Raw genomic sequence first — 15,138 nt, 5'->3', positions numbered from 1 at the left:
GTACATCAAATTTACGTACGAGAGAGAGAGAGAGAGAGAGAGAGAGAGAGAGAGAGAGAGAGAGAGATTGCTAAATAATCGATTAAATGAAATGTCTTCAGACGTAGATTATCTTCATTTTTTTTAATGATACATATGGTTATGTTTCTATCAGTGTAAAAAAAGTGATTGTCAGCATACGATGTAGAATTAAAATTGATCAAAATGCTTGTGCTTAGCAACAATTAGATTCGCCCTAATACAAAAATATTTTCTATAAACTGAGGTTAACGCTAGATGGTACAATGTACAGGTAGGCGAACACGAGTTATCTTTCCCCAAGTGTGCAGATATGGAATATTCGACATGTGATAAAATATACGGAAACTTAAATATTTCTTTCACTTGCAATTTACAATGGGTAATTATATATTAAGTCGTACTCTCAGAATCTCGAAGAGACGTTAAACAAACAAACAAACAAATATCTAATATTAATCTAATACCTGTCAAAAGTAGGTAGAGAAATTATGTGCATTGTTTAGAAATCTATATATTTGTATTTTAGATGGATAAATTTTAAAATCATCCGAAATCAACTAGCGTATAATGTACCGGCCTGTCAAAAATAGCTAGATAAGTAGGGAGTAGCGAATAGCGAGGAATATAAGTTGATATGCCTGAGTTTTGTGAGAAAATAAATCTTGGCGCTAAGTTGGATGTTCAGGTAAAATAAAGAACAAAACTTTGAAATAAAAAAAAGTTAGAAAATATAGGCAGATTTCTTTGTAGTTGATATAGGTACATGTGAATGAGTATTTTATTAAATTAAAAAAAAATGATTTCTAACTTACAAGTAGAGTCGACTAAATATATTGATTCATCTTTAAATTATGGTATCACACATTTGATCTAGCTGATTAGAAATATGTCGCATTCCACGTGTTTAATGCAATTTAAGTTACTGCTTACACTGTGGCTCTGTTCTCAATCCTTAGTCAATCCTCTATCAGGGTTGGATTGGGTGAATAAATGGGGGGCGGTAATCTAAAGGTAGCCTGTAGACATATGTCTTTTTTGCATGTCCACGTGTAACGATACGTGCCTGTTTCCACCCGATAATAATACCCCCCCCCCCCCCGCCCATTCTCTATTCTTTGCAATGCACATAAACATCAAATTGCTTCAGTCGAAATACAAATAAATATTGAAAGTAAATATATCTGATAATATAGTTCAACGAATTTTATTCTGATTTCAAATAAATCCACGATTGTCAACAATTAATTAATTTAAATTGATACATTGTTAATATAGACTGGCATTTCGACTTTTTTTTCGACTTTTACATAGACTTAATATATAATTACCCATTGTAAATTACCAGTGAAATAAATATTAGCGAGCTCAATAGACTAACGTGTAAGAACATAGGCAATTTGGAATGAAATCTATACATTCGTCAGGCAAATTTTCTTGTGCAACATTCCCAGAATTCCTTCGCTACCAGGATTCCATGCGAAAGTATTACAAAACATACAAAAGACCAAGGATAATTGTTCTTTACCAAGAGCATCTTCGCTAGCCAAGGGTTTCTGATACGCTACTCTCCTCATAAACCCTTGGCATGCGGTGCTGATAAAAGACGGGATTGTTTTTGTCACGTGATCATGATTCTTACCAGGTACGCACAGATTGCGTCATCGACAGAAATAAAGAGCGTATTTAAAAAAATTTTGTTTTTAAAGAATAACAAGAAGGTATTGAGTTATGTTAATTTGTTATTTAAACATGTAAAAATGCAAATCTACATCTACAGTATAGATTCTTAATCACATATTTTGCACGTTGCTTTAGAAATGGGATGACACCATATTGCTATTCATAGAATGGCATGTTATCTTACGGATCATTGTTTACTTGCGTTTTACATAACCGATATTAAAGAGTCAAGATATATCCCGAACGCAAATATCGTCATTTACAAAAAACAATTGCTGATTGGTCGAACGATGTCGATCAACTCCATTCACAACTTGAGAAAAAAATCCCAACTTTTTTTAACACCATATGCCAAGGGCTGTTGAGGGGAGTAGCGTATCAGAAGCCCTTGGATAGCGAAGATGTACCAAGAGATACGTTTATTTTTCTTTCTTTGTAGAGAGCTTAAAAGAAACAAAAAATAATTGCATCTACTCTTCAACCTATTTCATTAAATATTGCACAAGACCTGTAGTCTCGTTCAACCAAACGCACGGCTGTCTCCGTAAATTCCGACTTCATGTCACGTCAGTCTAGACTGTGTCTCGTGCGGTTTGAAGTTTGAAGAGGCGGATCAACCTTACAAGTGTAAGCTGTGTATCAACTGCGCTCGCCCCAAACGGTCACACCGTAAAACATATTATTTAAGAATATTTCATTTATTTCCGTATATATTATCACATGTCGAATATTCCATGTACGAGTGAATAAATCCGCACACTTAGGAAAGATAACTCATGTTCGCCTACCTGTACATTGTACCATCTTACGTTAACCTTTATAAAATGGCTAAGCTCTCAGTCCCTAGATCCATTATTGATGAAATTAGACTTCACATGTTCTGGGATTTGCAAATATTTTCAAAGGTTAAACTCTCTTATGTATACATTTATAGGACTAATATAAAGCATAAATAATGTGTTGCTATCGACTTTCCTTCCAGAGCTATCGTTGGTCCTATCGTCGGATTGATCGCTATCATCGTCTATGTCGTCGTTTGCTGCATCTGCTACAGTAAGTTAGAGTTATTCGTGTGATAATTTACATTCGATCCTGATTGTCTTTGATTAAGGAGACACGCAACTTGATTCTTTTTTATCTGGTGAATTTTATGCATATGTAAAAAGTAAGAACTATTATATACGGTTATAACTTTGAGTATATTTATAGTTACTTTAATGATCAGTTTTCAAACGATCACACTTTAAAAACACAATAACAAAAATTTATTCCTTCCATCCATCATATAAATAAAGGAATCGTTGTTGAATGGAAGAATGGGAAGTTGTTTTAAACAATATTTCAGATTTCTAATTTTTGTTGGTTCGTGATTTGTTGTAAATATTTGTCTTGCCACATTTCAATCGATAACAAGTACTTATCAATAGATTTTGAATTAATGTATAGGGAAGATGACTTTCCCAATTCCTTTTTAATTTGTATATTAAATATTGTTTAATTATTTATTAATTACTCCTGTTGACACCTGTCACATCTGTGCTTTCACACCCTGCTGGGTAAGACTCAGACCTGCAGTGCAGTTCTTTGCTTTTACTGGCATTGGCACTGTTGACAATACCCAGATGTATGCACCTATCTAGGGTACTGATACTTTCGTATGATAATTAAGCTGCGGTTAATTACAAGGACTTCCGATGGTCCCCCACTTCATTCTGACCAATCACAAGTCTTCTATTTCTAGTACCCGGTATATCAGTTGAGGAAAACAATGCACTTGTCAATTTTGAATTTTTTTTTTTTTTTTTTTTTTTTTTTTTTTTTTTTTTTTTTTTTTTGCAAGAGCAAGGCCTTTTTGTACTTTTGTCCCGCCTGCCCTCCTCTCACCAATATTATATGCTTAGTTGAATTTTTAGATTTAGTTAGTTTGTTAGTTAGTTTTTGGAGCATGGTTTTATTCCTCATTTTTCAATTTGCTTACACACATTATTATGTAATGTTTCATAATCTACATGTGTGTTCAACGAAATAAAACCATGGATTCATTTCACCCAAGCCTCTCTTACATGTTTTTATTTCTAATGCATCAACTGGGCTAATTCTTATTTACATACAGGAAGAATTAATCATTTATATAATAATAAATTTTACCAGAAAAGAGACAACAGACACCGGGTGTTGTTTACAATCCTCAAACAACTCAACCTGGCTACGGACAACCACAGGCTTATGGACAACCACAAACATACGGACAACCACAACCATATGGACAACCGCAGGCGTACGGACAACCATGCACCGGCAAAAGCTTAAATATTGTATGTCAACGAGAGAGAGAGAGTAGAGCCATAAACATATATTTTTACATTTATACTTTGTATTAAAGGTCATATATTATGTTAATTACATTGAAATATTAAAAGTCTTTTCTTTATTAAATTTGCATGTACATTGCCTTAAGAATTTTATATTTGTATGTACTTGTTACTCAAAATTTTAATTCCATATTCACCATTAACATATATTCATGAAATATATGGAGATAACGAACAGTATTCAAGATCAAAAGTCCATTAAACATTACAAAATAGGAGCAGAGCAAAACTTGTATTCAAAACTTTAGTTTTTAACCTACATATTTTGCAAACAACCATATTAGGGAAATTTTTTATTAAATATTGTCAATGTGTCTGATAAAAACATAAAATAGTATGTGATCATACAGAATATTCTTGAAGGAGATGGGCGAACAAGGCGTGCAAAATGCTTGCAGCTTCAAAAGAATAAAAATCATATTCAACTTGTGAATTTAGCATTTAGATAAAGTTCATTCTATTGAAAGGTAAGAAATTATAATTATGAGAAACTTCTTTCGGCAAAAATTATTCTATGACTTAAAAAAGGTGGTATTCTTGGGATTCGAACCAAAGCAATAAAAAAACCTTGATATCATTTTTTTGTCTTAGAGACTAACACGCTTACCACTACCACAACAAATAGACGAATAGAGGCATTTACATGCAATTTACGTTTGTGACATGACCCCTGAGAAAATGAAATTCAAATATTTCTCTGAAAGATATACTGTACGTACCTGTGTCAAGAAAGTGTATTTATAAGGTACAGTGGGTCTTTGTTCCATGTTTTTGTTAACCGAAATTTGTATATTTTTACACATATTTTGAGGATAAACTTTGAAAAAAATTGGAGCGAAGACCCTTTCATATATATATATATATATATATATATATATATATATATATATATATATATATATATATATATATATATATATATATTATAGTATGAAAAAATGATTAATTTTGATCTTCTTAGTGTGTGTATGCTATTTTATAGACGAATTCTTTTATCTTTGTGAGATAAAGTATACATTAATGTTCAATCAAGTATCAAAGAAAATTGTGCTACAATTGAGATTTAAATTTTCAGTTTCTTATTTGTCGCATGCCATAGGTATTTTTCTAGCTCGCCTTGTCCGCTCATCTCCTTTTTTAAAATTATTATTATAAAAGCTCATCTATGACATGTGAAGAAATCCATTTTACAGAGAAGTTTTAGAAATAAAGATTTGTTTCTTAGTTTGTTGTCGTTTTAGTAATTTATCTGCCCCCCCCCCCTCCCTCCTTCTGCCTGTCTTCTGTATAATCCACGTTTTGTTGCTACTAAATATTTTTTAAACTTTCTTGCATCTTAATTTAGACTGCTTAACTAATTTCAAATTTATCTTAACAATCACTTGGGAATAAAAATAAATGTTGTGATATTTTTGCCCCTCCCCCCCCCACCCCTTACCCTTTTTCTTAGGAGGGATATTAAAGAAATAAAATAAGTATATTTCGTTTAAGTTTTCTTCCTTTTTTGGACATATACATGTACAGGGTGTTTCACAATATATGTCACAAATCTAAAGGCAGAAAGAAATATTACAACAAAAGCTAAATAAGTATTTTATATATCATTTTCATCAGCAGATATTCAAAATTATTATTTTATTTTAGAAGTATCCGATATTCTCCATTTCAGTTTCTATGGCAACGATTTCCTAAAATGTTATACTGAAAGTGTTTTCCTTACCATTGTCCTAAATAACTTAATAAAAGACTTGTGTTTCAGAAATTTCTGACCACTGCTTTGTACGTTTCACAGAATACTTGACAGATTTCTTGTTTTATATCTAGCTTTTTAGAACCCCCAAAAGTGCAGATTTATTTTTGTATTTAAAGATACATTTAAATAAATGTGTCATTTCAGAACTATTGGTATACTACTAGTGTTGTCCACTTCTTTCGCTCTTCCTTTCAATCAATCTTGCAAACTTCAGCCAACTCTGAATGTCAGTTGGTTTTAAATGCTGCAATGCTGAAATCTTGTATACAGACACACTCAATTCAAATCGAAGATTTCTAGATACACTTGATACACTTGCATTGTCACAATCCATTTCCCTAAACTTGAGCCAACTGACTTTCTTGAGGTTTTCTCAATGATTGACTTCACTTTGACTATGTTCTCATTTCTTCTTGATGTTTTTGGGAAGGCCAGGATTTAAACTGTCTTTCAACTTCACATTATATTTTGTTCAAACTTCTTAATTATCCTTAATAAATGAAAACTAAACAGTGCTTTCTGGTCAGGATATTTTTCTTCATCACACCCTGTACTATATTTAGGATATCCTGCTTATAATAAAAGTTTACAAATTCAAATTTTTGTTGCTAGTTGTACTCCATTTTGAGAACAGCTGAAAATTTACATTACTGATTACATCATCATTGACCTCATGATATTATGAGTTTCCTGATATTTTGAAATATCATGATTTTACATTAATATGATTGTCTGTGGTGTTTTGGTATTTTTGGAATCATGCTTGATATTCAGATTATGTCCATTTAGATGAATGACATATATTATGAAACACTCTGTACATGTTGCAACAAAGTGTTCGCATGATAATGATATTTAGAGAGCTATCCACAGGACTTGCTAAGAACTACATATTAAATATTATTCTCAAATTTACCTTTTAACAAATTCTTTCCAGTCCTACCGTAATGAAGCACCAAATTAAATTTTACCTGTTCTCCTGTGGATACTACCGAATTGTACTATATATATATAGAAAACACAACTAGGTTTGGCATATTGCTACATGAATAACTTATGTATCATGAACATATGTAATAAAGACTTCGTCATATACTTTTTCAGATATATAGCAAGTAGAAAGGCTCCCCTCTTTGATTAAAAAAAAATTAACATTTTAAATCTTTGCAAATCAAAGCCACTGGTACAGTGTACATGTAATCCAACACTCCATATTTCACTTCCTATTCAAATCTCTAGCTTACTTTTACTAGAAATAAAACAAAACACGGAATATACATGTATAGCTAAATTTTCCCTTCAAAGGGGGAACAACTCTTCCTTCCTTTGCATATTGACACCTGCGACAGTATGTGCCGAGATGGGTTTATTCCCTCTCCCTGCAGAATGGGCAACGAAGTGTACCTTACATATTGGCACATATTGCAGTCGACGAGGATATTTGCTGCCAGCATCTGCATATTTTGTCGCCAAAAGTATTGTTGTGAAAATGTCTACTGGGGTCAAAATATTTTGATTTTAAAGATATGATTAAAATCAAAGATTTTACAGGGAAATGGGGATACGTATCAAAAACATCCAGTAGTTTCTTACATGTATTACACGCCATTCTGTTTTCTTCCGTCATGTAAGTCCTCCCTTTCTATCCTCGAATCCATATATATGTACATGTAATAAGTTTTATTATGTATTTCCAGACAATTAAAGAAAAAAACGCAACCCAGTTGAATTATCGAGGGTCTCGATTTTGAGTACTTGATGAAATTTTAAGTCTCCTGAAAGAAAAAAATACAATGTACCGAGCAGATGCCTATTTTGTAAATTCTACAGACAGGTTTGCATGACAATGGAACAAATGCACACCCGGTCCTTTAATCAAAAACTTCCCTGTTTAACGATAAATATGTTTATGTTTACAAGCTGTTTAAGAAATTTAATGCAAGTAAGCACGTCAACACAGTGTTATGCTATATCTCCTATTACATGTAGTTTTGTTTTCATTCATATAAGAAAAACCCACATACTTTTAAATATAATTTATTTCTGTAAGATTCATTCCAAGACAATATGTTTTGTTACAATATTGTAAAAACCATGCAAAATAAATAGTTTAAGGCAAATAATTCGTTCATTTCATATGTAAGCTGCATTCGAAATGTAATGTACCGAATGCAGTCCTAATCATTTGATAGCCATTTTACATTTAATTTAAATGCCTTCTTCAAAACAACTTAAAAAACTTTGGAGGGTCATAAACTCACAATAAGGCTAACTAGAGCTCTATGAAAAATACAGAATAAATACATGTATATGTATTATATCTATAGGCACATATATTTTACATGTACATCTCTCCCAATAAATACGTAAAATATTTTTTTTACCAATACATAACTTCCATTGCTACATCAAGAAAAATCCAGTAAAAATAATTATGTAGATGTATCAAACAAACAGAGCGACATGCAATATAATCTTCAAAGTTTACCATATTAACTTTTATCAGCTGTTTTTTTTTAATTGATCGAAACTCCTCTTTAGAAACATATTTCTGAAGTGGAAAAACAACCTAATAAATATCCGGGTTCAAAATTATATTTCAAAGTTTATTACTACGCAGATAAGATGACTGCACCTTAAAAATTCCACAACAATGATCCATGTGTACAGGTTATTGCAAAATCAAAATACATTCGCCATTAAGAATCATTATGGATACCTGCAAAATTGTGTTGATGATACTTATATTTTGTTTTATCTACCTTTTTACAGTAACAGACGGTAAGAATTTGTTTTACAGTTTTAATTTATGTTTAAATTTTAATTCATGTTTAATTCAGACTCATTTATCTCCTGTATCTCGTATGTTTATGACCAAGTAATTCATGAAAATATTTAATTTATTGTGATTTAAAAAAAGTAGAAACGTTATTCAAGTTAATTTGTTAGTATGATGTTATTTATTATGGAAAGGTCTGCTTAGTGATACTGGGACAAGAGAATGTTATTTGGGTCACGGAATACACATGGCACAATTTACACAATTTACATGGGAGGGATCAATCATAGCGTATTCAGTGTTATAAATTCCTAGTAACCTACTTCTAACAGCTAGAAATGATTTTGTTGAAATATAATTCTTCGGGAAATTCAAACTGGGTTATTATCGAAGAAAGGGGATAACAAATTTTATTAAAACGTTTCATACTGCCATGTTATTGTAAAAAAGATTTATTACTTTATGCATGTGTAACGTTTTTGCAAGAATAAAACGTTTGTCATTTTTTAATCATGTGTATTATGACAAAATTCATTAGAGAACTAAAATACATAATTATAATTATTACTCTGTTTCTTTAATTGAGTTTGTCATTATAAAAGAATGGGTGCACTTTTGGAACTACATTCTACAAATTCTAATTGTCAAATTGATTTTTTGAAGTGCTATTTTGAAAATGAGTTTTAGTTGAAGACACTGCGCTTAAAGAATTTGTTTAGGAAAATCGATCGATAGATACGTGTATACATGTATTTCCTGATATTAAAAATGTAATTCGCTCTCTCTAATTTTAGATAATTAAAATTTAATGTCTAATAGCCACTCTATAGAAATATAAGGCATATCATTAATCCTACCATCGCATGTTATTGCCTGCAATTCCTCTAGCTATATATCGATTTATACCCATTTTTTCTCTGCATATGATAGGTCATGTCCTATACAATTTTAGCTTATGAGACATGTTACTCCGATAGCCAGTGTCCATTGTCGAGCTATCATTGCTGTACTGGTACAAGATACTGCTGTCCGTGGGGTACTGTCTGTACAGGGACTATCAACTGTATAAGTATTGGGTAAGGAGATTAGCTATATATGTATGTAAAACTAAGATACTTGACATTTTTGGGAGTAGAATATACATGCATAAATCTTATTTTTTAATTCAGATTAGGAATGCATTGTCAAAATTTAGATAATAAAATGACTGAATTAAAGGGTGATTACTCTTTATAGTAAATATCAATATTCAACAGAATCTTCCGTTATAGTAATATGTCTCTTCACAAGGGGGACATAACTGTGTCTTTTAACAGATATTAATTTTTAAATTTATTTTCACGAAGAAGGAAAGAAAAATCCCCTCGGGGAATAAATGTTAATACACAGGTAAAGGTAGATATGCATGAAAGATCTTTTTTTAATCAGGACAATAGTTGGTCCTATCGTCGGAGGAGTGGTTCTTATCATTAGCTGCATCGTATGCTTTGTGTGCTACAGTAAGTATAAACGTTCATCCAACATATACAGAAACAATACATTGTACATTCAGTGATTTATTTGTATAAAGAACTTTTACAATTACAATATTTCTTTGATTTTTTTCATTTTCATTTTCTAAAATGACTTCAAAAGCCTATACTAGCAATCGTTAATCTGAAAAGTATAATGTCTGGAGGGAAAACCGAACCCTTGTTTAACATTTCTTTCTTTTTTCCTTTCTTCTTTCTGTTTTTTGTTTAATTTTGAAACATTATGCACGCAATGGAAAAAGTATAAAAAAAAAAGTAAAAGTAAAAAAAAGAAGGAAGAAAAAGTTAAATATTGCCTACCCGGATGATGTTTTATTCTACTTGTACAGATCGCCGAAGGCGCCAGGTGCCGCCTCCAGCAGTTGTTTACGGACAACAACAGCAAGTAGTTGCAATTGGACAACAAACAACATATGGACAACCTCAGGCTTATGGACAACAAACATATGGGCAACCTCCAGCTTACGGGCAAGGTTACGGACAACAACAGACAAATGGACAAGGTTTCGGTGCACCCCAAGACACAGCAGATAACAAAATTAAGTTGTAGGCAGTGGAAGAAAAAATGATATGACATTGTCATCTATATTAAAAAATACCTATCTCTGTAATCGTGATACGTTACGGTAAAGTTGGACACGAACAAATAATTACTTTGCTTCTCATCAGACAGCGTTGGACAGAGCGACTTTGTTTATCATTTACAATTTATATAATTGTAAATGATAAACAAGGTATAAATGTATATTGCAGTTATAAATGTATATTTTCATTATTATCTCTATGCCAAAGCTACATCATATTTTCGTAAAATCACATCTTGCATCAGCAACATCATTTTTTAATAATCCAATTCAATCCCCAGATCCCCGCTACCAGACTCATATTGAGAGTCGTGGGTTAAAATTCTGTATCACGCCCATAAGACACTTTAACATATGTTGACTTTTGTTTAGTTTTATGTTGTTTTTTTTGTTTTTGTTTTTGTTTTTTTTTTCATTTCATGATACGTTTCCTCTCTATCGCACACACGCATTGTATCACAATCCTATACCTTTTATCCTTATCAGAGGATTTCGCAGTATAAATGCATAAATTGTGAATGAATGGACAGAATGTTTGCACCACTTTTATATTTATATCTGTTCTAAACAATACATTTTACTCATATGTTCATTTATTGCACGAATAAATGTATAAGTATAATGTACATGTAGATCATTGACGTATTTCGGATAATAAAATGACATTGATGTGTTTGTTGTTGGGGCTATTTTAAGACAATATTTTGAAATTTTGATCACTGTGGACGAACGACTAATATTTTCACGCTTATGTTCTAAGTGTTCATTTATTTATTTATTTTTAATAAAATTTATTATTATTTTTTTTAATTAACGATATGTAAAGCTTTTATTCACGAAATGTTTCATTTGGATGTCGCATAAATCTCTGGTACATGTAAGTAATTAAGTATCTCATAAGACTTCAAAGCAATGACCCCCCCCCCCCCCCCGCGATATGACACACACTCAAAATAAAAATTTACCAAGAAGTACGAAGTATGACCACAGTTGTCTCTTATTATAGCAAGACAAGGTTGACTGTGGATATAATATACTATATAAATATTGCATGTAGTTGAGTGTAACATTGAAAATTGTCACCCCAAGAAAACCATTGTCAACCGAGGCGCAGCCGAAGTTGACAATGGTTGTCGAGGGGTGAAAATTTTCAATGTTACACTCAACTACATGTAATATAATAATCTTATACTGCATATTGCATATTTTTATGCAAATACATATTACAGTGAACCTTGCGCGCATGAATTCTGCGCAGTCAATATTTTTTGAAATAACACCCGTCGTCAAGCAATGTTGACTGTTGATACGCTGGAGGGCGTGGCTTCATGATTCAGCGGGTAATAGTGTTTTTAACAAATGTTTCTCGACGAATCAGGTTCAACTAATTTACATGAAAGTATAATATCTCTGAATAGCAGACTGCTTTTTTGCTGCCACGTCTATTGCATAGGTTAATATTGTGTGAAGGAGAGAAGGTTTTGACATCTCTTTTCACCAAATCCTAAATGTGTTGAATGTGACTGAAATCCGAGGATTTTGCTGGCCATGGCATAACGCGGATGTTGTTTGCTGCAAGAAACTGTTGATTGTTCTAGCGCTGTGGTAGGTAACATTATCTTGATTGAGGTAGAATCATGTTGCTGTACGTAAGTTGTGTCGTGCGGGGCAAGTCTATAAATGTCATTCTGATACCTCCCTGCTGTAAGACAATCGTTAAATTAATACGAATAACCTGAGTTTTCGTGTGCATCAATACTACTGCTCACGCCATGATAGTTCCAACTCCACCAAACTTGCCCATCTCCTCAAAACAGACAGCACTATATGACATTCTCCTCGCCAGCAAAACACTTTTCTTCTACTAACTGGACTCCGTAACTTAATTAACTTTTGTCTCGTTAACGAAGAGTATTTCCAGTCAGCTCTGGTAAATTCGTGCCCAGACAAGGGTTGTTCGATTTTTTTTGGTCAGCACTAAACCTCTCTTGAACGTCTGGCACGTAATTGTACCTCCATAAGTCGCTTGTGGTCCGTTTTTGGTGATGTCGGACAGCCATGGGGTCCCATTCGTTTGTCTTGCCGTTAAGATGGCTGATTTCCGACTATCTTTCAAATGGTTAAGAACGATGTAGCGATCTCCTGGTTGTGACACGAGAACTGGGCCTGATTATATATATATATATATATATATATATATATATATATATATATATATATATATATATATATATATATATATATATATATATATATATATATATATATATATATATATATATATAAAACGAAGAAAACGAAAAGTGACCAATCTCAAAAATTGTAGAATAATCAGAAAAAGTAAAAGTTATTACATTTTTTAAATTAAAAATAACATTTTCTGTATTCAAGAGGAAATAAGACTGCTTCCCACACACCGTTGTTTGTTTGAATCTTTTCGGAAATTCAAGAGATCCTGTCTCCCGTCACCTATATATATATATATTAAATCCAAGATAAACAAACAAGTTCACATTTAATTTGTAATGTGAACTTGTTTGTTTTACTTGGATTTAATTTTAATTTATAACCCGCCTATACCATGGACTTTAACTACAATTTCACTCTCTCTCGTTCTCTCTCTCTCCCTCTCTCTCTCTCTCGCTTTCTTTATATATATATATATATATTAGGGATGGCAATTTGCAATCGGTTAACCGGTTACTCGGTCGGAACGATGGTAATCGGTTAGAAAATCTGTAATCGGTTAGTCGGGAAAAAATTAAAATAGGTGAAAATTTTCTTAAAACACGATTTACAATGTTAAAAAAAACCTTGAATATTGATAAGTTATAACGTTTCCATATTTAATTCGGCTGATTTGGAGGTAAATAATTTAATTAAGACTCTTAATATTGAATTTGTTGGGGGTAATTGGTCACTTTGCGAAGTGTTAATTGCTGTTTAAATACCATGTCGTTACCCAGCCTGTCTTAATTATGATATCAATTAAATCTTTGTTGAGTTCTGTTAAATGATTTAAATGATTGCAATGTGTATCATACCCCCGTCTATCCTTCGCAGTTATCTATCAAATTATATTTTCAAACAAACATTGTAAATTATTTCAGTTTCTGTTTATGGTGACAATGCACAATGACCTTGTGTTGTAACAATATCAATTTCTGCGATATTTAAGAGATATTTCATGGTTTCCTTATTTTTTTCTTGCCGTTCGAAATTGAAATAAAATATAATATATAGTACTAATCAAGCATTAACGCCTTTTTCAGTTTTCTTGTATATATAACTAGAGTTTACTCGAAAAATAAAATATAAGGAAAATGTGTATTTTGATACGATTAACCGATTAATCAGTCAGAACGTCTTTCGGTTAACCGATTAGCAATTCTGTATTCGATTGCCATCCCTAATATATATATATATATATATATATATATATATATATATATATATATATATATATATATATATATATATATATATATATATATATATATATATATATATATATATATATATATAAACACTAACAAATGCAGTTCAGTACGGAAGCTCATACAGAGACACTTGTTCTGACTTATTTCGATTGCTGGAACTCCCTGTTCAAAATACATTCTCGTTAATTAAATATATTTTCTTCATGTTAAGCTAAGTGATCATTATATATGCATCAACAAATGTATCATCGTTTTTGATAATTTCAATACATTTTAGGGATTCAAGTTCACTTCTCAGACAATTTTTAGAGGTATCATTTTTTTTCTGATTACTTACCAGTATTCAGGATTTTCCTATTTCATTGTTTTATTTGAAAAAAAAAATATGCAAAAGAAATCGGTATTAAAATAATTCCCGTCATTTTTTAAAAATCTATGTACGATCCACACAAGAAATTCTGTAAGATCTAGCTTTCTTTCCCATTTTCAATGGCCACTCTTTACTGCATTAAACTGTTGACTGATGGGATAATGCCCAATTTCACAGTGAATAAAATCATAGGCGTTTGCAAGATTACGTAATTAAGAGAAATACGTAGAAACACTGTGTACACGACTCATGAGAGGAGATTTATGGCACGTTAAGTACAAAAATTAAAGAAAACGCGAAGATAATGAACAGTGAAAAAACAAAATTGATGTTCGTTTCTACATTGATTTTCTACTTAAGCACTTTAACGAACATTATTCTATCCATCTGTTCAAGCAACATTCATTGTGAAGTTACTTGTCTTTGTCATTTACACTTGAAATGCAAGAAGTTCGTAATGATACAGAAAACAACTGAAAATCGAATGACTTTTTTTTCAATAAATGTATGATCAAAATTCTTATAGTCTGATGTATATGTATGGATTTGTGTGGTTTCATATTATTTGCTAAATAAAGCATATACAGAATATTTATTATATACAACA

At 31.7% G+C, this 15,138-nt stretch overlaps 2 protein-coding genes across 2 annotated transcripts in view; both read left to right on the top strand.

Moving 5' to 3' along the window:
• LOC133188278 (uncharacterized) overlaps positions 1–4,706 on the top strand; it is a 5,056-nt gene extending 350 nt beyond the window's left edge. The window contains exons 2-4 of the mRNA XM_061323650.1: positions 2,684–2,754; positions 3,853–4,016; positions 4,665–4,706. Coding sequence (XP_061179634.1) covers positions 2,684–2,754; positions 3,853–4,016; positions 4,665–4,706 — 277 coding nt within the window. The remainder of the gene's footprint in view (positions 1–2,683; positions 2,755–3,852; positions 4,017–4,664) is intronic.
• A 3,803-nt stretch (positions 4,707–8,509) lies between these two features.
• On the top strand, positions 8,510–11,394 carry LOC133188615 (uncharacterized). The gene is made up of 4 exons (XM_061324111.1): positions 8,510–8,607; positions 9,558–9,681; positions 10,034–10,104; positions 10,467–11,394. The coding sequence occupies exons 1-4, from the start codon at positions 8,538–8,540 to the stop codon at positions 10,685–10,687; spliced, it is 486 nt and encodes a 161-aa protein (XP_061180095.1). The 5' UTR covers positions 8,510–8,537; the 3' UTR covers positions 10,688–11,394.
• The last annotated feature ends 3,744 nt before the right edge of the window (positions 11,395–15,138 follow it).

This window comes from Saccostrea echinata, unplaced genomic scaffold (genome assembly GCF_033153115.1).
Source record: "Saccostrea echinata isolate AGI-Se365-2 ecotype Australia unplaced genomic scaffold, CSIRO_AGI_Sech_v1 ptg000016l, whole genome shotgun sequence".
NCBI lineage: Eukaryota > Metazoa > Mollusca > Bivalvia > Ostreida > Ostreidae > Saccostrea > Saccostrea echinata.
Note: the sequence above shows the minus strand (reverse complement) of the source record. Positions and strands in the feature narration are given on the sequence as shown.

Coding starts and splice junctions, on each gene's coding strand:
- LOC133188615 (XM_061324111.1), top strand. CDS start 8,538: ATGGATACCTGCAAAATTGTGTTGATGATACTTATATTTTGTTTTATC. Junction 8,608..9,557: donor CCTTTTTACAGTAACAGACG/GTAAGAATTTGT, acceptor ATACAATTTTAG/CTTATGAGACATGTTACTCC. Junction 10,105..10,466: donor CGTATGCTTTGTGTGCTACA/GTAAGTATAAAC, acceptor CTACTTGTACAG/ATCGCCGAAGGCGCCAGGTG.